The 26176-nt window shown below is 36.4% G+C and overlaps 1 protein-coding gene across 1 annotated transcript in view; it reads left to right on the top strand.

Annotated features, from left to right (window-relative positions):
- spon1a (spondin 1a) overlaps positions 1–25720 on the top strand; it is a 316187-nt gene extending 290467 nt beyond the window's left edge. The window contains 8 exon segments of the mRNA NM_131515.1: positions 76–216; positions 631–706; positions 3256–3438; positions 12768–12938; positions 18169–18336; positions 18800–18964; positions 21980–22246; positions 25008–25720. Coding sequence (NP_571590.1) covers positions 76–216; positions 631–706; positions 3256–3438; positions 12768–12938; positions 18169–18336; positions 18800–18964; positions 21980–22246; positions 25008–25171 — 1335 coding nt within the window. The 3' untranslated portion in view covers positions 25172–25720.
- The last annotated feature ends 456 nt before the right edge of the window (positions 25721–26176 follow it).

Below are 26176 nucleotides of genomic sequence, written 5' to 3' on the forward strand. Positions count from 1 at the left end.
TTCTGAAGAAGCAACTTTAGAACATTATGAGAAGGTGGATTAATTTGTAAAATGGTTTCTTTTTATGTGCCATAGTCTCCCAACAAGTCTACAGCACCCCAGGAGAAAATCCGTCCCCTCACGAGTTTAGATCATCCACAAAGCCCTTTCTATGACCCGGAGGGTGGCGCAATTACTCCCGTGGCCAGGCTTGTTGTGGAGAGAATTGCCCGAAAGGTTTGTTTTCTTTTCTTGTTTTAGAAAAAATCCATTTCAAAAGAAAATTATGTTTTTGTTTTGTTTTTTGTTGTTGTTTTGTTGGTTTTACTACTGTGCAAAGCAACTCTGCATTATTTATTTCATGAAACTCTATAAACTGAGAGCTAAAATATCTTGACAATAACAGATCATGCATATTTATAAAGCCAGCGTGTCACAGTAGTGTCCTGAAAGTATTAAAAGTCATGCATTCTCTAATGGTGAAGAACTAAAGATGAAATGAAGAGTTAAAGCAGTCAGTATCATGTTCTTCACAGTTTTTTCTTGTATCTTTTTCTTCTTCCTCTTCTTATTTTTGTTCAATCAGATGATTGAATGATGGACATGATTTAAAGTCTGTTGAAAGTTGAAATTGTTTTCTGATGTCTGCAGGGTGAGCAGTGCAACATTGTGCCTGATAATGTGGACGACATTGTGGCTGACATTGCCCAGGAGGAAAAAGAAGAAGGTTTGCATCTCTTTATCTTTTCATCTAATGCGACCTTGAGAGAGAGAAAGAGAGAGAGATGGGGAGAGAGAGTTTTTATTTATTTATTTTACTACTACTACTATGTTTTTATTAAATATATATATATATATATATATATATATATATATATATATATATATATATATATATATATATATATATATATATATATATATATATATATATATATATATATATATATATTCTTTTTAATGTGAACTTTATAGATGCTTTGGGGGCACGACTGTGGCTCAGTGGTTAGCACTGTCACCTCACAGCAAGAAAGTAGCTGGTTCGAGTCCTGACTGGGCCAGTTGGCATTTCTGTGTGGAGTTTGCATGTTCTCCCTGTGTTCGTGTGAGTTTCCCCCAAAGTCCAAAGACATGCACCACATCTGAATTGTATAAAATAAACTGGCCATAGTGTATGTGTGTACCTATGTTTCCCACTACTGGGTTATGGCTGGAAGGTAAATTGACATCCGCTGCTTAAAACATATGCTGAAATAGTTGGTGGATCATTCCGCTGTGGCAGCATCTGAAATAGTAACTAACCCTAAGAAAATCTAACTAATAAATAAATAACTTCTATTTATTATTTTCCTGCTTAGTCCCTTAATTCATCAGGGATGAACTTTTATATCAACTTATCCAACGTATGATTTACACAGCGAATGCCCTTCCATCTGCAACCCAGTACTGGAAAACATCCATACACATCTTATTAACAAACATACACTATGGTCAATTTTGTTAATTCAATTCACCTAAATAGCATGTCTTTGAACTGTGGGGAAAACCACAGCACCCGGAGAAAACCCACGCAAACATGGGGAGAACATGCATTTACCACACAGAAATTTCAACTGACCCAGCCAGGACTCAAACCAGCAACATTATTGCTGTGACGCAACAGTGCCAACCACTGAGCCAGAGAGAGAGAGAGATAGCTGTGCCAAATATTTGCCAAAAGTGGCCCACATATGTCTTAAGATAACTGGGCTACATTTGCACCTACTCATGTAAGCCACTTTAGGTTTAGACCCAGATTTACCCTTAAACGACTATGCCAAAATGTTGCTGTGGCCCACATGTATCCTCCATCATTTGGGCCAAATTTATTACATTTATTACATTTTGCCATAAGTGTCCCCCGCTTTGACAATGTACAGATGGGCCATTTCAGGCTCACATTCATTTTGTCTTGGTTAAAGGAAGACCACCAGTACAGCATAACTGCCTAATGTGGCCCACATTTGTATGCTATCTGGCAGTGTATCTTTTTGTCTTATGTTGCTTAAATGGTCATCATTCAATTTTCAAGACTAATAAAGTTGGCAAGTGAGCCTCGCTAAGTAAAAGAATGCTTATTAAGATGTTTAATGCTGCTTTCTATGATAGAAAAAAAAATCCTATTGCACAAATTTTGTTTTGGGGTCAGTCAATAGCTTGGGCCAGCCACTGGCCATGCCCACCCTGTCCCCCAGTTAAATTACACTTATAGCTCATCAATGAAAGGACATGACTGTAATGAGCTGAGCTCTCTAATTGAACTTTTACACCTACACTTTTAATTAATCCTTTGTGATTTTTTATTTATTTTAATTTTTTATTGTATTTATATCTTCGCTACTAAGGTACATTTAATCAATGTTTAGCGATTAAGTGAATTTAAATGGCATCATATTGTTGGTAGTTGAATTTTAACAGTTAGCTGGTTAAGCAGTTAGCCTGCCTTGGACCAGGTTAGTTTTGAAGCAGAAGTTGCCATGAGTTTAATTTATGAAATCATTTATAAGTCTGCCTTTTCAAAATATGCCTGGCTTGTTCTCTTGTTTAATGGAACAGCTCCCTTGACTTACTGAAGAAACTGTGATGTCTCAATAGGGCTCTTTCTGACTGAATAAAGGATAAATAAAGATCTGGTACAGAGGTTACTTGTATGTTGTTTGCAGCGACAGTGTGATATTTTCAGAGAGCATGAGTGTGATTTGTATGTCTATACTGGTTATAGCAAGTCTCCGCAAGGCTCTGTACCATTAATTAAAGGAGCAGCAGCAACGTAGCAGATATGCTGCCGACACCAACCACATATACATATTAATTATCATGTTATTATCTCAGAGGAGACACAATGACTGGTGTGGAGTGGTTAGCACTGTCACCTCACAGCAAGAAGTTCGCTAGTCCGAACCCTGGCTGGGCCAGTTGGCATTTCTATGTGGAGTTTGCATATTCTCCCGGTGTTTGTATGGGTTTCCTCCATGTGCTCCGGTTTCCTCCACAGTCCAAAGACATGGGGTACAGGTGAACTGAATAAATTAAATTGGCTGTAGTGTGTTTGTGTGCATGTGACAGTGTATGTGCGTTTCCTAGTACTTCCCAGTACAATTCATTAAGCTGTGGCAATACCCCTGATGAATAAAGGGACTAAACTGAAGGAATATGAATGACTGAATGAATTTTTCATATAGTTTTCATGACAGAATCACACTTTTTTATTATCCTGCTTCTATTGTGTTTTCTCAGATGACACTCCAGAGACGTGTATCTACTCCAACTGGTCTCCATGGTCTGCATGTAGCTCCTCGACATGTGAGAAGGGGAAGAGGATGAGGCAGAGGATGCTGAAGGCGCAGCTGGATCTCAGTGTGCCCTGTCCACATACACAAGACTTTGAGCCCTGCATGGGGCCCGGCTGCAGTGATGAAGGTCAGTTACAAAAGCACACCAAATCAAGGTTTCATGTCTTGCTGTTATTTGTTTTTTTCCAGTTTCTCTCATTGAATAGAACAACAAAGTAGCAAAACTACATGAAGTGATGACAATTATGCTTATACGCATAGACATGTGATTTAAAAAAACAAAAAAACAAATACATAGCCCTTACATAACTGGCTTATAAGACTTATGTGATACAGCAATGGTCCTCAACCACCAGGCCGCAGAAGAAATCATTATTTATTTCCATTTTATTTATTATCTGAGTCTGAAAATTATTTCATTTTGAAAAGTCTTTCATTTTGAAAAATGACCATATTCTCTCACTTACATCTCGGTCACTTGAGCGCCCAATTTTAACCCCTAAGCAGCAAAATGAGTAAGAAACAAAAGTCTTTGTAAAGTTTATTTGCTAAGTGGAAAAAACCCAGTGAAGGACCCACAAACTGCCAAGGAATATATCTGCAACCCATCTGTCAACAAATCAGTTGAAACCAACATGTCTGTGCAACAAGATCAACCGCTGGAGATCACAAATGAAGGCGACCTTTTAGGGGCCTTTGCATATTGCGTCTTTTCTGTAGTTCGCACAAATTTGTTGTTTCCAATAGAGGTGCATAGCTTGCATGCACAATAGTGTGATGTGCTTGCGCCTTCCAGATGCACCCAGTTAAATGAATTCCGAAGAGCACACCATGAGTCACATGCAGTGGTGCCCCCAGAAAAATTTTTTAGGGGTGGCCAGAAGAGGCCACACCAAATCTTTTACAATTATTATTATTATAAATAAATAACAAAAATCAATCCTAGGGCGACACAGTGGCACAGTAGGTAGTGCTGTCGCCTCACAGCAAGAAAGCCGCTGGTTCGAGCCTCGGCTGGGTCAGTTGGCGTTTCTGTGTGGAGTTTGTATGTTCACCCTGCCTTCGCGTGGGTTTCCTCCGGGTGCTCCGGTTTCCCCCACAGTCCAAAGACATGCGGTACAGGTGAATTGGGTAGGCTAAATTGTCTGTAGTGTATGAGTGTGAATGAGTGTGTGTGGATGTTTCACAGAGATGGGTTGCGGCTAGAAGGACATCCGCTGCAAAAAAAAAAAAAACGTGCTGGATAAGTTGGCAATTCATTCCACTGTGGTGACCCTGGAATAATAAAGGCACTAAGCCAAAAAGAAAATTTATGAATGAATGAATGAATGATTGAATGAATGAAACAATGAATGAATCAATGAATAAATCAATGAAAATCAATCCTAAATGTTATGGACATCAATGTAACAACTGGAGTGATATGCTAAGATCACTTAAGAAGTCTTTTGCATGAATATTAGTATGATAATTCTATAGAATACAAATTTTTTTTATAGAATGATCAGTGAACTCATGGCTGAGAATTAATGTTATGAAGTCTTACCTTCCTGACTCATTATTCCTTCTTTTTGCTTTGTGGCCATGCTTAGTAAAAGTTACATCATCACCATATTATATAAACTTTAGTTTTGCCTACTCAGTGCATGTCGACACCTCTGCACAAAAGACTGTTACTCGCTTTCACGGTGCATGAGCGGCGCATATTTTATCGGCATGCCTGCAAACAACTGGGATTCACACAGGAGTGCGTGAGGCACACAGGAATGGTTTTCAGCGCGCATGTGTTAGTTAGCTTTCACCAACATTGTTTCGGTTGCACATAGAGAACTCATTCAAAAGATGCCAACTGTGAATGGCCCATAACATCTTTATTCTGTGATTGCCATTCTAAGTTAATACACCTGCATAAAGTAATTTGTATGTCAATGCTTTAACTAGTAGGGATGTTTTTTTTTTTTTTTTTTTTTTGCACTGTCTCCTTCTGTCGCCCCCAGCAAGATGCCCCTTTGGACGATTGCCCATATTACCCATGCCTAAATCCGCCACTAGGGGAGGGGGAGGGGCAGTGAATCAGCTACGCCAGTGACACCAACAATATATTGGTTGCTGCATTTAATTTATTTATTTATTATTTAAATATTGGGGATTTACATAAGTAAAATTAAATTATTAATATCAACAGCAAAATCATATTGGTGTGGCCACAGGGATGGCCAGAGTTTACCCAGGGGTGGCCGTGGGGCCCCTGGTCACATGACAAGAAATGACAGATTAACTTCAGCTTGTATGGAATGTACACATTTCAGTAGTCTAATTATTCCAAACAAAACAAACACAGAACACCCAAACACTGCAGTGCTTTGTATTTATTTATTTTTTTTCCAGAAATGAAACTTGTATCAGAGTAGCAGCAATGTTTTGTCAGCTATATTGTCATATTAAAGGGACATATTGCCAATAAATAAAGGACAGTTTTTGTGCAGTTCTTTGCACAGCATGGAATAAATACCACAACATATCTTTGCTGTATCTAGTATTTGTAAATGAATAAATTTGCCTCACTTAGTTCACTTTGTACATTGGGTGTTAATAGGAATGACAGATGAGACTCTGATTTATTCTTTTGGTTTATTCTCAAAACACACCTATAACTCATTAAAACAAATAAGCTCAACCCTTTTAGACCATGTGTCATGGCGCAAAGCAGATTTTTCCGTCTTTATATTAGCAAAAATGGATTCTGACACGCCCTGAATGCGTTTGGGCCCTGTTGCACTTTGCGCATGGATCATCAGAATAGGGCCCTTTATGTTTTGAAAGCTATTAGCTGAGGAATGCATTTTCAGTAAGACTAACTTGACATATCGCGAATAGCTTTGTGAGATCCAAGTGCCAGTAAATAAATATTATAAAACAACTGCCATGTATTATTCCAAACATTGTGTATTTGCACAGTTAAAAGTCTCGAGTAAAGCAGGATTTTATAGAAACTATATTATACAGTAGATGACAGCTGACTTCAGGAAGAAAATCAAAAATTATGCTGGCATCCAAACTGAATACTCTATGCTTAGACCCACAAACCAATTACTGTACACCTATAATGTGCAGACAACATTATTATTACAGCTCCAATTTGTCATTCACATTGAGGTAGGTCATTATTTCAGTTTGCTGCTCACCTGGCATATTTGTTGATCTGTGTGAGTGAAGAATAAAGAACATGTAAGCATTTGCACTGAATTTTTTTTTTCCGGACCATATAGTTTGCAGTTATAGTTTTTATAAAAGTCATAGTTCTTTCTTTCTTTCTTTCTTTCTTTCTTTCTTTCTTTCTTTCTTTCTTTCTTTCTTATGCATGTAAATCAAAACTAATTAGTATATTGTTACCCAATTTATTAACGGGCACCTATAGTTAAAAATCTACTTTTCAAGCTGTTTGGACAGACATGTGTGTTGGTTTAGTTTACAGACCATCATATTGGAGTGTAATAAACACACCCAGTCCTTTTTTCCCTTTAACAACATAAAAACGGTGGACCAATTAAAGCAGTTTTGAGGCCGACCGCAACTTGACGTAGTAGTGCGGTTCCCCCGCCTACCAATATTGATTGACAGAAGCGCATTACCATATCCTCAATTTGTTGTTTCACGTCCACCTTTTTCAGCGCGTGAATCAAAGCAATGTCACCAAAGAAACACCCTTGCTTTATTCTTGCATGTAAAGCTCATTGGGCTCAACACAAAAGCCTTCATCGTCGTCCTGCGAATGAGCAACAGAAATTTCACAATTAGTGGCCATTTGCGCTGAACGCGCAGTGAATGCAACGTATCGAGATTTGGGCCAGTAAAAACAACTGAACCACCGAGTCTTTCAGCAATCTCTCCGAATAAACTTGATTGATCTCGGCTGGTGGATCAACATTCACCGCATGATAGCTCTCATTGGCTCAATTGTCTGTAGCTTTAAGTGGATTTGTGAACATGTGTACTTTTCATTGCGTCTTCCTTAACCCTCCTGTAGTTTTCACATGCTGCCTCTTACTTTAGTGTTCCTGGTCAAAATTGACCGGTCTGTTTTAACTGCTCTTATATTAGCACACAAATTATTGTTCTCCACCAATTTTTTATTCAACATTCTTTAGTTGTGAACAATGTCTCAAAGTAGTGTTTAACAAGAATTTACAGAATTGGACATAAAATATCTGCAAAGAAAAAAAATAGTTGCTGAAAATTCATTCATTCATTCATTTTCTTGTCGGCTTAGTCCCTTTATTAATCCAGGTTCGCCACAGCATAATGAACTGCCAACTTATCCAGCAAGTTTTTATGCAGCAGATGCCCTTCCAGCCGCAACCCATCTCTGGGAAACATCCACACACACATTCACACAAACACACACACTCTCATACACTATAGTCAATTTAGCCTACCCAATTCACCTGTACCGCATGTCTTTGGACTGTGGGGGAAACCAGGGCACCCGGAGGAAACCCACGCAAACGCAGGGAGAACATGCAAGCTCCACACAGAAACGCCAACTGAGCCAAGGCTCGAACCAGTGACCCAGCAACCTTCTAGCTGTGAGGCGACAGCACTACCTACTGCACCACTGCTTCACCCATTGCTGAAAATATATTACAAAATAAACAACAGATGACAGAAATCAAAACACTTTGTTTCATTACTAATAATAAACAACTAAGTAAAATAACTATCACAGGGTCAGACCAAAGAAATTGATATTTAAATCCATCTTAATGATTTATCAACCACCAAACCACTAACAAAATGCTATCATTTCCTGTGTTCTGAGTGATCAAATTTTCAGTCCTTCAATTGCACTTTATCAGTGTACTAATATAGGGAATAGTGACTGAGGGTATATACGGTGGGATGGAAACAGAACTAGCACTAGGTATACTTTGGTCATTTTTGAGAGAGATAATAACGGTCTAATACAGGGGTTTTCGAAGTGTGAGGCGCGCCTCCCCTGGGAGGCGCCAGAGCATGTCAGGGGAGGCACAGGAAAAAATATAATATAATAAAAATATTATTATTATGTTTAATTATTATATGTATTTTTTATTATATTTAAACGTTTTAATTAAACAAAGCAAAAAAAAAATAATATGTCAAATATAAGAAAACCTTTTTTACCCAAAAGGCCATAGCTGTGAATTCGCTTCTGTTTGGCAAGCCTGCCAATACATGTATATGCCTGCTAATACAATGGGTCGGTTTCTGAGACCCCCCGATTCAAAGCTGTAATGAAGTTCACGGCCCTTTGGCCGCCGGGAAGAAGGAGGCGGAGAACCGAAGCAGTTTTAAAATGATTTATTAATAACAGTGACGGCTGCTCCTCACGGAGGCTGCTGTCTAAACCAAAACAAACTGAAAGCAAAAGTAAAATATGTCCGGGCCCGGTCCTCTCTCGTCTTCCTCTGCCCTCGTTCCTCCTTTTATGATCCAGAGCTCCTTCCGTGGGATCCGAGGCAGGTGCGCACTGCAGGTGTATCCACTTACGCGGTGGCCTCACTCCGTTCCCACAGTCTGACATCTGTCTGTCTATATATATACTGTATGTATATATATATATATATATATATATATATATATATATGTGTGTGTGTGTGTGTGTGTGTGTGTGTGTGTGTGTGTGTGTGTGTGTGTGTGTGTGTGTGTGTGCGTGCGTGTTTGGGAGGATTGGGGCGCCAATGGATAAGTTGTGTCAAAAGGGAGGCCCACTGTCTTAGACTTTGAAAAACCCTGGTCTAATATAATAAAATAATTGTTGCTAAGCTAAGCTAAAAGTGCTCCTGCTAGATTCAGAGATTGGCTGAACGAAGATTGGCAGAAAGAAAGAAAGAAAGAAAGAAAGAAAGAAAGAAAGAAAGAAAGAAAGAAAGAAAGAAAGAAAGAAAGAAAGAAAGAAAGACACACAGATGGGTTCACATAACAGACACCTAGTCTGTGAAGATTTGAAAAATCTGAAAACACTGTTTTATCAGGCAGTTGATTCACGTTGGAGGATCCAACACTTTCATGGCAATTCATGACTTATTGGTTTAGTAGCTAATTTGTATGAATTTGTATGATCTCATTCATACAGTTTTGTACAATTTGCTTATCCCCAAGGACAATTGGGTTTAAGGGTGGGGTTGGGTGCCACGCTTCCTTTTAAAAATCATACATTTTTGTATGACTGAACACATTTTAATTAGCCACTAAACTGACAAAACATAAATAGTTGTTTCCTTGTGAAATCAGGCTGGAGAATCAGCACATAAGCGCATAAAGGAGATGTCTACTTGCAAAAGACAGTGTTCAGTCTGAAGTGAGTGAGTGAGTGAGTGAGTTGGGGTAGTGTGTATGGGGATGTTTTCTGTCTGATGAATATTGCTTGGATATCCATTCATTTTCAATGGCGGTCATTTTTGACTGGGAACACCACAGGTGTAACAAGGTTGATTAAAACACTCAATTCAATGAAAGAGATAATCATCACTTTTATATGTTCAAATGCACAGTGTGGAGGATATCATAAGGTCTTAAGGCAATCAGATGTAAAACACAATATTTATAAGTGATTTATAAATCTGTCAGATTTGACCCTAACATGACAGGAAGGTTAAACTTCAGCCGATTGCATTACCCGCGGTCACAGAAGCTCTCCTTCATCTCAACTGGGGCCGTACTCACACTAGGTACAGTTGCCCCGAACCGGGCCAAAGCATGCTTGTCCCCCCTCCTGTCTCCCCCGACGGCCCGCACTCACACCACAATCGGGCCCCGGCACGCATACGTCATCGCTGCTGTGCTGTTCAGTAAGAAGCGCTCTTACTCAGCAGCACAGTGGAGATTTCTCTAGTTATATAATTTCAGTCGTTTGATATGCAGTGACATGCATTTATTTCGCCAAACAGTCCTTAGGGATGCGGTGACACGCAGTCAGATATTTCGACGAATCTGGTACTTTTGTCGCTCATAAACAATCATAAAGCCCTCGTGCTGCAGGAATGAGGAGGTTTGCTGAAGGTGCACAGTTGTCGTGCAGTGAGGGGTTTGCGCCTTTAATAAACTACGGCAGTTTGCGTTCACTGAACAGTAAGAATGATTAATAAATCCATATGAAAGTCCCTTAAAAGTCACGTCTCGCTTTCAGATTCGGGCTTTGGCGCCTTTTGCGCTCACACTACAAGCATACCGCGCCAAAGCCCAAGTAAACCACGCTCAAGCCCACCTCTTCCAACCTGGCCAGGGCCGGCCAAGTGAACCATGCTTGAGCCCAAAACAGCGCTTTGGTTATAGCTTCAGTCAAAGTTAATCCAGTGTGCGTGGTTATTTGTCTCCATTTACAAACTCTGAACTTTAAACTAACACACAGTTGTCATAACTTTGTTTAGTTGCTGCAGTTTTGATTCGTGCAGAAACATGGAGTTGAGAAGCCTTTATGATTAGTTAACCGTGACGAAATAAAACGCTGTCAATAGTAAAACCGGTTAATCGTTGCATCCCTATACAGATGCATCGTTATTTAGCGGCTGTAAAACTATACAAAGACACAAATGATTTTGTAACTACCACTCTGACATATTCTGGCACATTAGGAATATTGAATCCTCAACAGTAGTCTCTGTTTGGTCTTTGTCCAAGTCTGGGTCGTACATGCATGGTTGAATACTGGTCCTCTCACTCAAGTTGCTTCTCTCTTTCTGTCTGCCTGTCTGTTGCCATACACAAAGCTCTTATTAAATTCTTATTAAATTCATGAGATTCATATTACATTTTAAAAAGAGGGTAAACTAGGTGCCCTTTAAATGAAAAGGATGTGGTCTATCATCCCAAAATGCTACTTTATGAAGTCCCTATCATTATAAACTTTTGCTTTTTCTTCATACCTGGTTTGAGGTCATACCATGACAACTTATAATTTAACAGTTGGCTAACCTTTACCCACTGTTTTTATGCTCTCCATGAGTTTTATTGATCAGACATCTTGGGGCACTCTGCAGTGTACAGAACTTTTTATTTATTTATTTTTTTTTTTTTTTTTATGTCCTAAAGCAATGATAACTGGACATTTTTATCACATGACATAATCTTACATCATTACTGGTGAGACTAAATCTCACTTCTCTACAGGCACTGAAATTGATTTCTACTCAGAGACATTAAAAGGTCAAAGTGACTTCGATAGAGTTTGTAGTGTCAGTGGGGAAATCAATAAAGAACATTGCTCATTGGTATTAAAACAAAAAGTAAAGCACAAGATGTGAAAGCATTTATGTGTAAAGTAGGATATAAGAAGTGACTAATAAAGTAAACAAAGTATTTAGTATGTACATGTTAAGCAAGCTGTTGTAAAATTTGAGAAACTGTAAGCATTCAAGCGAAATAACAATAAATAAATAAATAAATAAATACATAAATAAATAAATAATAATAATAATATTAATAATAATAATAATAATAATAATAATAATAATAATAATAATGGTAATAATATAATTCATAACTAATAATAATAAACAAAAAAAGTGTATGGACAGTGTCCTTCTGTCTGTAACACTCTATTCTAACTGGTCAGTCACAACATTCCAAGTTATGTTATTTCGAGATAGCAACTATTGATTAACATTAGCTCATCCAGGAACTTCGAATCATCTTGATTGTCAGAGAATACTTTAAGATCCATGTACATATATCCACGTATATATTTATCTATGGTTTATGACTACTGATTTATGACATTGTTTATGACACCATGTTTTATGACATGGATTATGTTTTAATTTTTTGGTGGCATCTTGTAATAACACACAGGTGAGTGAGCGCTGTTCAGCTGTTTTAATTTCTTTCAACAATACATTTAACTAAATAATTAATAAACTACTATGCCTCAGAATGATGCATGATAAACCCATTGTATTTTTATTTTATTTATTTATTTATTCTTTGCAGAATAAAGGCCTTCAGTCTCATTCAACAGCTGATAATCCTGTCAAGCTTTATTCTGCGATTAAAAGCTTATGGATGTACTTTATTTCTAATTGATTGATGTTCTACATTAACTTTAGATAAGATTGGGCCATTTTAATGTTTATGTTACAACAAGTTATGAAAAAAAATAGATTAATTTAAGAAAACATTATAATTTCCACATTTCATGCTTTGAAAAATTTAAGGTGGTAATATATTTTGTGCTAGATGCTAGAATTTTGTTCTATTAAAGTTGTAAACCAATGTGTAATTCACTTTGTCACTTTTTCAGGCACAGATTCACCTAAACCTACTGTTACATTTTATTGATTGATTGATTGATTATTCATTCATTTATTCCTTCATTCATTCATTCATTTATTTATTAGGCAGAGCAGGAGGTTGAATATGTGTGTCGAGGGGCTTGGTAAACAAAGATATGAATAAAAAACTGGCCCTTGATTTTTACAGATTCTTCCACATGCATGATGTCAGAATGGATCACGTGGTCCCCATGCAGTGTTTCGTGTGGCTCAGGCTTGCGTTCAAGAGAGCGATATGTAAAGCAATTTCCTGATGATGGCTTTGCTTGCACTCACCCCACTGAAGAGACAGAACCCTGCACTGTAAATGAGGAATGTTGTGAGTATTCTTTACTCTTTATATACCATCAACACCCCCTAAAACCACCAAAAATAAATAAATAAATAAATAAATAAATAAATAAATAAATAAATAAATAAATAAATAAAAATACAGATAAAAAATTGCTTGGTTTATATATTTACTGCTGTATACAGAGATTTCCTTATGTCATTTTATTGATTCATTAGATTTAATCAGAAATGTCACTCAGTTTCATGATTTCTAAACACTTTACAAGGGGTAACTTTATTTCTTTATTCTACATCCCCTAATTCCAATCCAAACCTGAATCCATCTAATACTACCTAATATGTAGCTAATATTTTTTTGTTAATTGTTTGGTAATATCATTAGTTGTGACATAACATAGTGTTCCCTAATATTGTTTAATAAATGTCAATTAAATGTTTATTTATAACATTTTATTTAAATATATTAACAAGGCAATAAACAATAGATCTATTACAATACCTGTTCATCTTATTTCTTGTTAACTAAAGTTAACAAACACAACTTTAGATTTTAACAATGTATTAATAAACTAATGAACATACACTCATCGGTCACTTTATTAGGTACACCATACTAGTACCTGGTTGGACCCCATTTTGCCATCAGAACTGCCTTAATCCTACGTGGCATAGATTTAACAATGTACCAAAAATATTCCTCCAAGATTTTGGTCAATATTGACACGATAACATCACGCAGTTGCTGCAGATTTGTTGACTGCACATCCATGATGCGAATGTCCTGATCCAACACATCCCAAAGGTGCTTTATTGGATTAAGTTGTAGTGACTGTGTAGGCCATTTGAGTACAGTGAACTCATTGTCATGTTCAAGTAACCAGTCTAAGATTATTCAAGCTTTATGACATGGCGCGTTATACTGCTGGAAGTAGACACCAGAGGATAGGTACACTGTAGTCATAAAGAGATGGATATGGTCAGCAACAATACACAGGTAGGCTGTGGGGTTGACAAAATGCTCAATTAGTACTAACGGGCTCAAAGTGTGTCAAGAAAATATCCCCCACACCATTATACAACCACCCCTCAGCCTGAACCAATGATAAAAGGCAAGATGGATCCATGCTTTCATGTTGTCGATGCCAAATGCTGACCCTACCATCCGAATGTCGCAGCACAAATCAAGACTCATCAGACCAGGCAACATTTTTTCAATCTGTTGTTCAATTTTGGTGAGCCTGTTCAAACTGTAGCCTCAATTTTCAGTTCTTAGCTGACAGGAGTGGCACCCGGTGTGGTCTTCTGCTGCTGTAGCCCATCTGCATCAAGGTTCCATGTGTTGTGCATTTAGAGATGCTCTTCCTGCATACTTTGGTTGTAATGAGGGGTAGTTTGAGATACTGACGACTTTCAGCTCGAACCAGTCTGACCTCTGGCATCAACAAAAGCATTTGTGCCCACAGATCTTTCGCTCAATGAATGATCTCAATCTTTCGGACCATTTCGGACCTCTGTAAACCCTAGAGAGGGTTGTGCGAGAAAATCCCAGTAGATCAGCAGTTTCTGAAATACTCAGACCAGCCTGTCTGGCACCAAGAACCATGGCATGTCTACATGCCTAAATGCATTGAGCTGCTGCAATGTGATTGATTGATTAGAAAATTGCGTTAACAAGCAGTTGGATAAATAAAGTGGCTGGTGAGTAATGAGGCATTGTTTATTCTTAATTCATGTTAGTAAATACATTAACTAACATCAGCGAATGAGCTGTTATTGAAAAGTGTAACTATTAATTAATAGATGAGGAATTAATTACATGTATTCACTTTATGATTAGGGTTAGAATGTGGATTTAGGGTTAATTACATGAAATTATACAAATTTAAGTCTAATTACTATAGCAAGTTAATGGAACATGTAACAAGAACACATTAAGGTTCTCATGAAATCGTGTAACTATTCAATGTACTTTATACAATAATTGCCATCAAATTTAAGGATAGTATTGGGAAGGTTACTTAAAAATGTCATAATTTACAGATTACCCTATTTAACATGAGTGAACCATTAAAATGTTTTCATTGAAGTAACTTGGCTGATTATATGTGGTTACATTTTGATAATATTTCCACATTTCTAATGATTGTTGTAAACCTTAAATTAATGCTGGTCAATTGGTGCTTTTTGAAAATACAGTTGCTGCATCACAATTCACATTCTTAAACTACACACTAAAAGTATGTACTTTTTGAGAAGAAAAAGTATATGTATTTGAATGTGTAAAAGAAGAGTTTGCAAGCTTTGGGGCATACAACTTCCTTGTTACCAGATCGTTACATTACTTAGTTATGAGCTCTTACAATCATACACACATCATCCACATTTCTTTCATATTTAATTTCCTACCTTACTGGAGAACCAGCAGCAGGATAACCTGCCATTCTTGAGTCTTTTATGCAGAGAAATGTCCTCAGGTTATTGGGTAATTATGCATTCAGACTTTAATGTTCAAACATGTCTCTATATAAGTTCAGCATTGTTGTTGTAGATAAAATATAACATAGAAAATGTGATTTAAATATGTTCAAGTGGACTAGATCTTGATTAACCATCATTCAAACATCTTCAAAGCCTCTATACTTGACGGTTAGATTAAATTTTCCTCCATGTGGTTCTAATCAAATTCTAATCAAATTCTCGTACAACGCGCAATGTATTGTTGACAATATTAGCGGTATGGACAGTTTTAAATTTAAAATTATACCACAAATAGTAAACATCTTGGTTAGGTTTAGGGAAGGAGGTGGTGGGAAGATTGGTCGGTCGATCAGTTAGTCAGTCAGTCGACAGCGGCCTCTGGTGGATTCATGCAAGATGAACAGGAATGGAGAGAAACTTGAGATCAGAAAAAAGCTTACACAGTGGCCTCTGGGGGATTAGCGAAAACAGAAACTGCAAAAAAAACTTACCTTTTGGTATGTATTTGGCGCTCTCCAGAAATGGCTACATTTTCAGAATGTAAAAGTTGTACATTTCAGATTTCCCCTTGCTTTCTTGTTTTTTGTTTGTTTGTTTGTTTGTTTGTTTGTTTGTTTTTAGTGGCTAATACAGATTTAAAATTAAAACAAGATTAAGTTATACATCATATTTGATACTTTTTCTTCATCTCTAATGACTTAAATCAAACATTTAAACCAGGTATTGTTAATACAGTCCTACTCAACATTAATTACGATCAGATGTAAGATCAAAATATTATAATAATTTAACATTGAAGCAAAGCTATGGCAATATTAGATGAGCCGTGCTCTCAAGCATTCCTGTGGCTAAATACATTTAAAATCAATACATGATAAAGGTCAATAGCTTAACAAAAAAAAAAAAAAAAAATGTCAGTAAACACTTGAAGAGTTCAAATGCAAAACATTGCTATCAGGCTCCTCTGATTAGATTCAGAAGCCTTATTTTATAGGTAATGATATGGTTTTTAGCTAGTAAATAAAATAGCTTCTTTTTCTTTTCAAAAATGTCACTGTAGACAATTCTTTGCATTTTAACTAAAGTAAATTTTCTTTTGCGCCAAAACCAGCTAAATCCTTGTGTGTGTGTGTGTGTGTGTGTGTGTGTGTGTGTGTGTGTGTGTGTGTGTGTGCGTGTGTGTGTGTGTGCGTGTGTGTGTGTGTGTGTGTGTGTGTGTGTGTGTGTGTGTGTGTGTGTGTGTGTGTGTGTGTGTGTGTGTGTGTGTGTGTGTGAAAATCTCTATACCTATTGAGACAAGACATTGTAATTAGTTGAAAAATCACTAAAGATGCAATTAGAAATTATTTTACCGAACATATAACACATACACAAACCACCTGGAATTCAAAATATATATATGTCAAGTAAGTGTGGTTCATTCCACTGTAATAACCCCTGATAAACCAGGGACTAAGCAAAAGGAAAATGGATGAATGAAATCTGTCAAGTACATTAATAACATTAAAATTGACATTAATTAAATCATAACATTCTGTTGTCATTTTTGATATTCGATATTTAGATTTAATGTGAGTAGAGCAATGTAAACAAGCTTGTTAGATTCAAATAATGTTGTGTAAAAACAGTGAAACATTAATAGCTTTGCATTGCCCATTCCTAAAAAAAATATATAAAATTTATTGATGTAATATACATAATGTATAGTTTTATACATTATATGTATCTTTTAAACATAGCTTGCATCAGCAAATCAAACACAAGTTGTGCCTAATGTGCAAAAAAAGTGAGGATGTCTCTCAGAAGCTGTCATTTATTTATCCTCACTATGCTCAAGTTCTTGGTCCTGGTCTCTTTTTCATGTATTGTTTATTCTTATAGCATCCATGTGGGATAAAAGAACAGTATCTTAACTTCATCTTTAGTGAAATGGAGTTGCTGTTTAATGTAGCTATAGTAAATTGGACTTATTCAGAGTAGCGCCGCTGCACAAACAAACGTTATGAATGCATGCTACACTTCCCACTGTACAGTGTGTTTTCTTATTCTTATAATGCTGAGAGTTTTTAGGTAAGGGACGTTTTCATTTGCCATTCACTGACAGTCGGACAGGCTCATGCAGTTCATCAATCTTTGTCTTTTAAATTGGAAGCAGAATAAAACAGCCTCCTCATAAAGCCAGCGAATCAGTGCACTAATACATTGAGAACATATGATTCAGTTTGCATCTTCTGATTGGTTCTTGGGATAAAGCGGCTTTTGCTGTCAAAGGCAAGTGGCGTTTAGAGAGTTTTCCAAACAAACTACTATTTCTGAATGCGCTGACGCTGCGTACTACATGCCTAAAGCATTCACTCAATGTCATTAGCTCATTTTTGGTGGAAGTGGCGCTTTAACGGCTTTTGCATCTGAACCCTTCACTTCTTATAAAACAAGCATCGTGAACATCATTTCTGCAAAGCAATAATTTAATAATATTTAATATATCAAAGTTTTTTTTTTTTATATATCCCACTGTACCTCCCTTTTTATTAAAAAAAGTAACTTATTTAATTGTAAATTATCAGTAACTGTGGCAAATTAAAGTTGCATGGAACTAGTTACCCTCTAAATCTGACTAAGGAAGTCATTTAAACTGTTGCAGCATCTTACTGTATTAAACTAATCAGCTAAACCCTCGTTGCTCAGTTTAATATGCGGCTAATTTGTTTTGAAACAAAGAGAACTGATTATAGTTCCTCCCACACTGATGTATGTGTATGTTTCTGCTGGTGCAGCTCCGAGCAGCTGTCTGGTTACAGAATGGGGTGAATGGGATGCATGCAGCGCCACCTGTGGGCTTGGCATGAAAAGACGAGAGCGAATGGTGAAAATGCCTCCATCTGATGGCTCCATTTGTGGGGCTGAAGTGGTGGAAGTGGAGAAGTGTATGATGCCAGAATGCCGTAAGTGCACTCACATGCCCATTCCCACATTAAAATATGCAAATCCATGACTGCAGCCAGTTTACCATATTCATAAAACATTAATAGATTCCCACACATTACATGTCAGTGAATGTTTATGTGGCCATTAACATATTCATGCACATGGCCACCTTAAACTGTCCACATTTGCATTTTACATACAAACATACCACATATTGAAATAAAAAACTTCAACATATTCAAATCTATAACTCACAAAATATCCTTGCAGAAATAGCATAACTACATAAGAATGAAAACAGCATACAGGTTTCTAAATAAATATACAACACACATAAGCATTCATAATACTAGTAATCACACAATAGATGCTCACATTAGTATAAAATACAGAATACAAACCCACATTTATGTGTACACATTTTATTAATATTTTGTATTACATATATCATTTTGATTTATTTGCTTAATTATTTTACAGATACAATCCCGTGTTTACTGTCCCCGTGGTCAGACTGGAGTGATTGCAGTGTAACGTGTGGTAAAGGCACACGGGTACGTCAGCGGATGCTTAAATCAGCAGTGGAGTTGGGAGAATGCAATGAGGATCTGGAGCAGATGGAGAAATGCATGTTGCCAGAATGTCGTGAGTTTATTTTGCATACACATACAACATTAAAGCCACACAGTGAAAAGCTTCCTAAGGCCTCCTAAGTTTTTAGACTTCTTCATATGTTTTACATGTCATGTTAAAGCCTTATGATCAGTGTTATTAGTTAGTTAGTTAGTTAGTTAGTTAGTTAGTTAGCTTACCTCACTTATTGGTTAAGTAATCACTTAGTCACTTAGTTAGTTAGTTAGTTAGTTAGTTAGTCAGCTTACTTTACTTATTGTTTAAATAATCACTTGGTGGTCCCTGTAGAGCAATAACATTGAAAGCCCAATCCCCATTTCCATCAATTCCTTGTTGGTTAGAACATTTTTGCCGTGGTTCGCATGTGTCAAATTCTAAAAGTAAACTTTTGCATATATATATATATATATATAATTTTTAATAATAATAATAATAAAATGGGGTGATACAGTGACACAGTAAGTAAATAAGTAAGTAGTGCTGTCGCCGGGGTTTCCTTTGGGTGCTCTGGTTTCTCGCACAGTCCAAAGACATGCGGTACATGTGAATTGGGTAAGCTAAATTGTCCGCAGTGTATGAGTGTGAATGAGTGTGTATGGATGTTTCCCAGAGATGGGTTGCAGCTAGAAGTGCATTCGCTGCGTTAAACATGTGCTGGATAATATGGCGGTTCATTTCGCTGTGGCGACCCCGGATTAATAAAGGGACTAAGCCGAAAAGAAAATGAATGAATGAATAGTAATAATAATCGTCATCATCATTAATATTTTTTATATTATTATTATTATTATTATTATTATTATAAATGTATGATTTTTTTAATTTCCTCATAAAATTAAAAATTTAATTTAATTTCTTAATAAACAGCCTATTTATTTATTTATTTATTTATTTTTTTATTTAAATGATTTATACAGTATATAAGATTAGAATATGTGGTAGCTGTAAGTGATTTTATGTTTTAGAATAGAATATGTAATGTTCTCAATAATATTTGTAAAGGAAACATTTGCTCTTTATATCCCATTTACATTTCAAATAATATGGAATTCAAGTGCATGTTTTTACTAAAACTAATATTGATTTTTATTTTAATATTGATTATTTTTTTAATGCCTGTGTGTGTAAAACAATGTTATTTGCACAAAAAAAAGTATGGGGTTCTTCTCTAAAGAAGTTGTTACTCCACCCCGTTTAGAGCATCATTTTGAGCATTATAACTAACATGGTTCAAACAATGAATCTGCTACAGAGAAACTATGGGTTTTAAGAAACACTCTCCATTACATCGTTCTTTTCCGAAATGATGCATCGTACCATGATAGTTCAGTCCCGAGTTACAGCGTTGTTTGGGAAACTCGCAACAGCCCAGTGTGAGAACTGTAAGTATATGTGACCATCTGTTTGAAACCCTGGCTAAAGTCGCATAATCTATTTCTGAGAAAAAGAGTGTCAAAGCTGTATAGTCATACGAAACAGACAAAAATATGCTATTTCTGTTTATAATAAATTATAGATTAATTATCAAGGCTTTGATATTTTGATCTAGATTTTGTTTTGTAGCACATAGTGACAATAATCATGGTTCAGTTAAACATAAGCTTTCTTCTAATTGGATTTTCTCAAAAGGATGATTTTCTCAAATAAGTCTGAGACTCTGAAATGAAACAAATTGTGGAAATGACCTAACTCAGTCAATAATAAAAACAGTAAAGTTGTGTTTACACAGAATATTTTTACATTGTTTATATAGGTTTTATGTTAAAAAAAAATAAAAAAAAAGCACAGACAAAACAACATTAGCTGGGTTTTCACACATATGTTCTTGCTAATGGGTTCCTGTCAGGAGACTAATAGCTGCATTTTGAACTAATTGCAAGTCTAGAGTTTGACATCATCCTACTTGACACTTTCACTATCCCACATACTAAATTTCTTACAGCGAACGTAAACAATCTATAACGTTGCACATAGCTCGCCTCAACAAGAAAACTAGGAAGAAAAAAGAAAACATTTTTGACATTTCCCCCGAGCCATTTGAATTGTCGAATGGATTGCGTCATCAAATTGAGAGCTCCTATTGGTTCTTGGATTGATGCTCATCGCAGCTGTTGTCACACTGCAGGAAAGTGTCTGAAATCATCTGACACTGCTAGAACTTCATCAGAGAAAAAATCTGACGGGGACTTAGCTGCTGTCTGTGAACATGTCAAACCAACAATCATAGACCACAGATTTTAGCCTAGGATTTTAGGGATATTTTAGGATTTCACAAATAACTTAAGAAGGAAAATTATGTTATTAATTACTCACTTTCATGTCGTTTCCATCCTCTATGACTTTTATTCATCAACACAAATAAAAATGTGTACAAATAATCAATGTATATAAATAAAAAACCGACAAAACGTTAGAAAAATTTACTAACAGCACGCCATAAACAAAATACTCAATATACATGCATGCATGAATACATGCATATACACAAACAAATTGATTGATTGATGGATTGATTGGTTGATTGATTGATTGAAGCCCTTCCAGCTTCAACCCAACACTGGGAAACACCCATACTCTCTTGCATTCACATACATACACTATAGCCATTTCCCAGAGATGGGTTGCGGCTGGAAGGGCATCCGCTGCGTAAAAACTTGCTGGATAAGTTGGCGGTTCATTCCGCTGAGGCGACCCTGGATTAATAAAGGGACTAAGCCGACAAGAAAATGAATGAATGAATGAATGACACTATGGCCAATTTAGCTTATTCAACTTACATATAGTGCATGTCTTTGGGCTTTGGGCTTTGGGGAGAACATGCAAACTCCACACAGAAATGCCAACTGACCCAGTCGGGACTCGAACCAGCGACCAGCGAATTTTTTGCTGTGAGGCGATCGTGCTATACCCACTGCACCATGAGATGCCTATGACACCTATGATATGTTGTTATATTTATCTACTTTAATAAAGTCTCTTTTCTGTATAAAACAAAGTATTTTTTCTTCTCTGTCTTTCTCTCTCTAGCAATGGACTGTATAATGTCAGAGTGGTCTGAATGGTCCGAGTGCAGCAAGTCCTGTGGAAAGGGTCACTTGCTCCGTACACGCATGATCACTCTGGAGCCTCAGTTTGGAGGAGATCCATGCCCTGAGGTCACACAAAGAAAAACGTGCAAGATAAAGAAGTGTAATCAAGGGGCTGGAAACAACGATGAGAGGAAGAGACGCAAAGAAGACCGCAAGAAGAGGAGGAACAAACAGGCAGGAGAAGAAACTGCAGATGAGCTTGCAGGTTAAAATCTTTTCTTTTAAAGGGTTTCTCTGACCAAAAACTAACCATTACACATACATGATTAACAGAAATGCACAATCATAGCAACAGTCTTATTTGATTAACTGGTTTATTGAATTTAATGTGCGGAGCTCACTTTGCTGACACAAAAGTTAACAAATTGTACCTCAATAAACCTTTTTTAACACTTTATACCAACTGCACACTATGAATCATTTATTAAGCATTAGCAAATAGTTCATTAATCATTTGTCAAGCATTAACTTTACATTAACAGACATTAGTAAGCAGATTATAACTGCAGCTACAATAGTTGTATTCTTGACTTAAAAGCTCATGTATATTCTGCTTAATGACAAAATTTTTATACTTTGTTAATGGTAATTTTTTTTACTACTAAGTTAAGAATTACATTATTTGTTACATTATTTATAAAATAGTTATTTATGCATAGCTGGTGTTTTTTCAAGATCATTCCGAATGAGTAAGTAAATGATTAATAAACTATTTAAATTAGCATATATATTAGAGCTGAAGATCTTTGCCCGAACTTGATTGGTTCGGGTGGGTTTGTGTTTAATTTCTATCATTTTAGAGGAGGTCGGGTCGGGCTTGGTTTGCACAGTAAATGAAGAGTCATGTGATGCATTTCGATTAGCCTGAGAAAGGCTAATCAAATTGTTTGTTACAACATTAAAATCCATCCATGCACAGGTGAAACAAATGATGACGGAGAAGTCAAAAAGAGCAAATTTTGACTGCGGTCAGGCCAGCCGCTAGTTTAGAAAGAACGGTCATTCTATCCGCCAAGGTATTTCGGCGATCACTCATACACTGCGTATTGGGGTGGAGGGCAATGTATGTACAGCAAGCTTACAGGGAAGATGACGAGGTCACTCGCTACACTGAAACTACTATCATGGAAAATGTAATGGATGTTCCTGGCTGATAGAGGTTGAAAACATTATTCTACCCAAAACTGGCAAAATTAGCCAGATCAGATCTTTGTTTCTTGGCCTGTAGCAGCAGCAGTGAAAGGTGTTCAGTGCTGCTGGAAACACCATCCTGAGCACAGGACTGCGCAAAACGCCATTTACAGTAGATTAAAAAATGTTCCTCCACTAAAACACATAGCCTAATCTTGGTGAGTAAAGAGTTATTAAAGTATAAAAAATATGAATTAAACCATAAATGTATAATGTAGACAGAGTATACAGGCTAATGTTGGCATTAGGCTTTTCTTTTAATATTCAGCTTCACCGTCGCCTTAAGGTTAGTTTGTGAAGAGAAGTGGTAAAACAAATCCCGCAGAGTCTTTATCTTAATTTCTTTATTATATAATATTCGTTATTATATACAGTCTAGGCTCTTAAACATTTAACTTTATTATTATTTATAAAGACATAAAACATTTTATGTGTTACTCCATCCTGGAGCAGACATCCATTAGAAAATCTGCATGTTTAATCTGCTCACCACCAATGAAAAAAACAGAATGATAATAATTGCAAAATTTGTCCCATGTTCATAAGGCTTTATTTAACATCTGATAATCCTGTTGGGCTTTATTCTGCAAGAGCAACCAAATAAATATTCTATACATTATCTTTTATATAGAGTAAAGTCTGATTCATACTTCTGTGTCAAGCACACACGTATGGTTTGGCGCAGCCTCCGTGCGGTCGCATAGCCCTAGACTTCTAACACGACTGTCGGAATATGACCCCTTGTGGTAGTCGCACAGAATATTCTGTTTTGTCATGCACCATGGGAAGCTGATTCTCTCTGTGGTTTTCAAAATAAAGGTGTGCAAAAGCAAGAGCTTTTTATTCTCTGTGCGTTCACCATGGTTGAATAAATGAATGATTGAATAATACTATAAATTCATCATAGACTGCTAAAAGTTTTGGATTTAATGTGGAGACACATAATAATATTTTTTTATTACTTAATTATGAATATAATTATTTTTTGAATAATTTTTTTATGATTCCAAAAATAACAGAAAACTCGCATTTCTCATCTTGTGCGCATGAACCTGCTTTGACAACACTGGAAAACATCAAATCTGTTCGGAGTTCGAATATTTTAACAGATCCATGGCTCAAATCGGATCTTCCGCATATGGAGATGATTGGAACTCCACGCAGCTCCCAGACTACTCTCCATTGTAAATGAATGACTTCCAGTCTGTTGCTTGTCATTTTTTGTATGCTGTGGAAAGGCGGCTTTAAAAAAAATCTAACTACACATTACAATGAGGCATAGCACAAGCTCTGATTAGTCGGCTTAGTAGCTGTGACAAGTGTGGGCAGTGCTGAAGCCACAAGCCTGATGGATCCATTGTTGGAGCACTTGTCAAGTCTCATGAAGGAGCTCCAGATGGAATTTTTGTTTTGTGTTTACCTTATGATTAAAGTTGTTGCATGTTTGCATGTGCATGCTTATGAATGATCGAGTTTTAGCTACTTGTACAATAAGGTAGTGATCGGAGAAACAAAACACACATGAAGAAACTCAATACAGAGGAATATAGCATAACCTACTGCCAGCTAGCATTTTGGAAGTGTCATTGCAGAGCAACATAAACAGCATGCAGAAGTTTAAATGCCTGACTATGAGCAAGGCATACGCCGAGAGTCACGACAATCGAAATATAATCCAGCCTTAACATCTCTACAATATCAATTTAACTGTATAGAATTATGATTCATTTTACTGCCACTAACATCAGTTATATTGTCTAAACTTGTTCCTTTAGGATGCAAAATGAAGTCGTGGTCTGGATGGACTGACTGTACCAAGTTATGCGGGGGAGGCATCCAGGAGCGGCTCATGACGGCCAAGAAGAGATTTAAGAACGCACAACTAACAAGCTGTAAAGACCGAAAGGAGATTCGTGCCTGCAATGTCCATCCCTGCTAGGGCTGTACTGCATGGGCTTGATGGACGCGACCCAATCTAAATTATGAACAGACTATGACGCACTGTTTTGCAGTAATTTAAAGCACTATGTCCGGTGGTTGGAAAGCTGCAACAGCTAGTCTGTTATTTTTACTTTTATTTTATAGAATTTATAGTGACCCAGGCCTGTAAATGGGTGGGAAAGGAAGGGGGAAGATGCTTAGAGTTGCAATGTGCTGTACAAATTCAGATGTATTAATATGCATTAATATTTGAGAATAACAGCCCTTTGAAAAGCTTTGAAGAGGGGAGTTACTTTTGAAGATTGATTTTTCACAAGCAGGACCGTGGCATATTAAACATTAATGTGTTTTGACAGGAAATGCAAAACAAATTTCTCCTTTTATACTCTGTGATCCAAACAAACACACACACACACACATTCTGAAACTATAATTTCCTCAAAAGGAATGACATTTGCAAAAGCAAGGTCACAAGAGTCAAAGACTTCAAAGACTTATCTACTTTCTTTTTTTATTTAAGACATGAACAGGTCAGAGAAAACAAAACAAAACAAAAAAAAAACCTGATGTTTACATTCACTCTCTAATCAAATAATCAGAAGAACTACATTTAGATGCATGCAAACTACCTATTTAAGAGATTTGGAATGCAATTAAAAATTACCATATATGTCCAGGGTTTTATTGGTGTACTGTATATTGAGCCTGGTTTTGTTTGCACATAGTATACATTTACTAAAAAATATATATTCTTTTTTGTACATTTGGATAGATATTAGAATGTATGGTATAGGTACACTGACAGCATTTAAAAAATAAATGCATAAATAAATGCATAAATAAATAACCCTATGCAAATATATTCTTCTAATTTATTACATATACATATATATATATATATATATATATATATATATATATATATATATATATATATATATATATATATATATATATATATATGTGTGTGTATATATATATATATATATATATATATATATAT

This window comes from Danio rerio, chromosome 18 (genome assembly GCF_049306965.1).
Source record: "Danio rerio strain Tuebingen ecotype United States chromosome 18, GRCz12tu, whole genome shotgun sequence".
Classification (NCBI taxonomy): domain Eukaryota; kingdom Metazoa; phylum Chordata; class Actinopteri; order Cypriniformes; family Danionidae; genus Danio; species Danio rerio.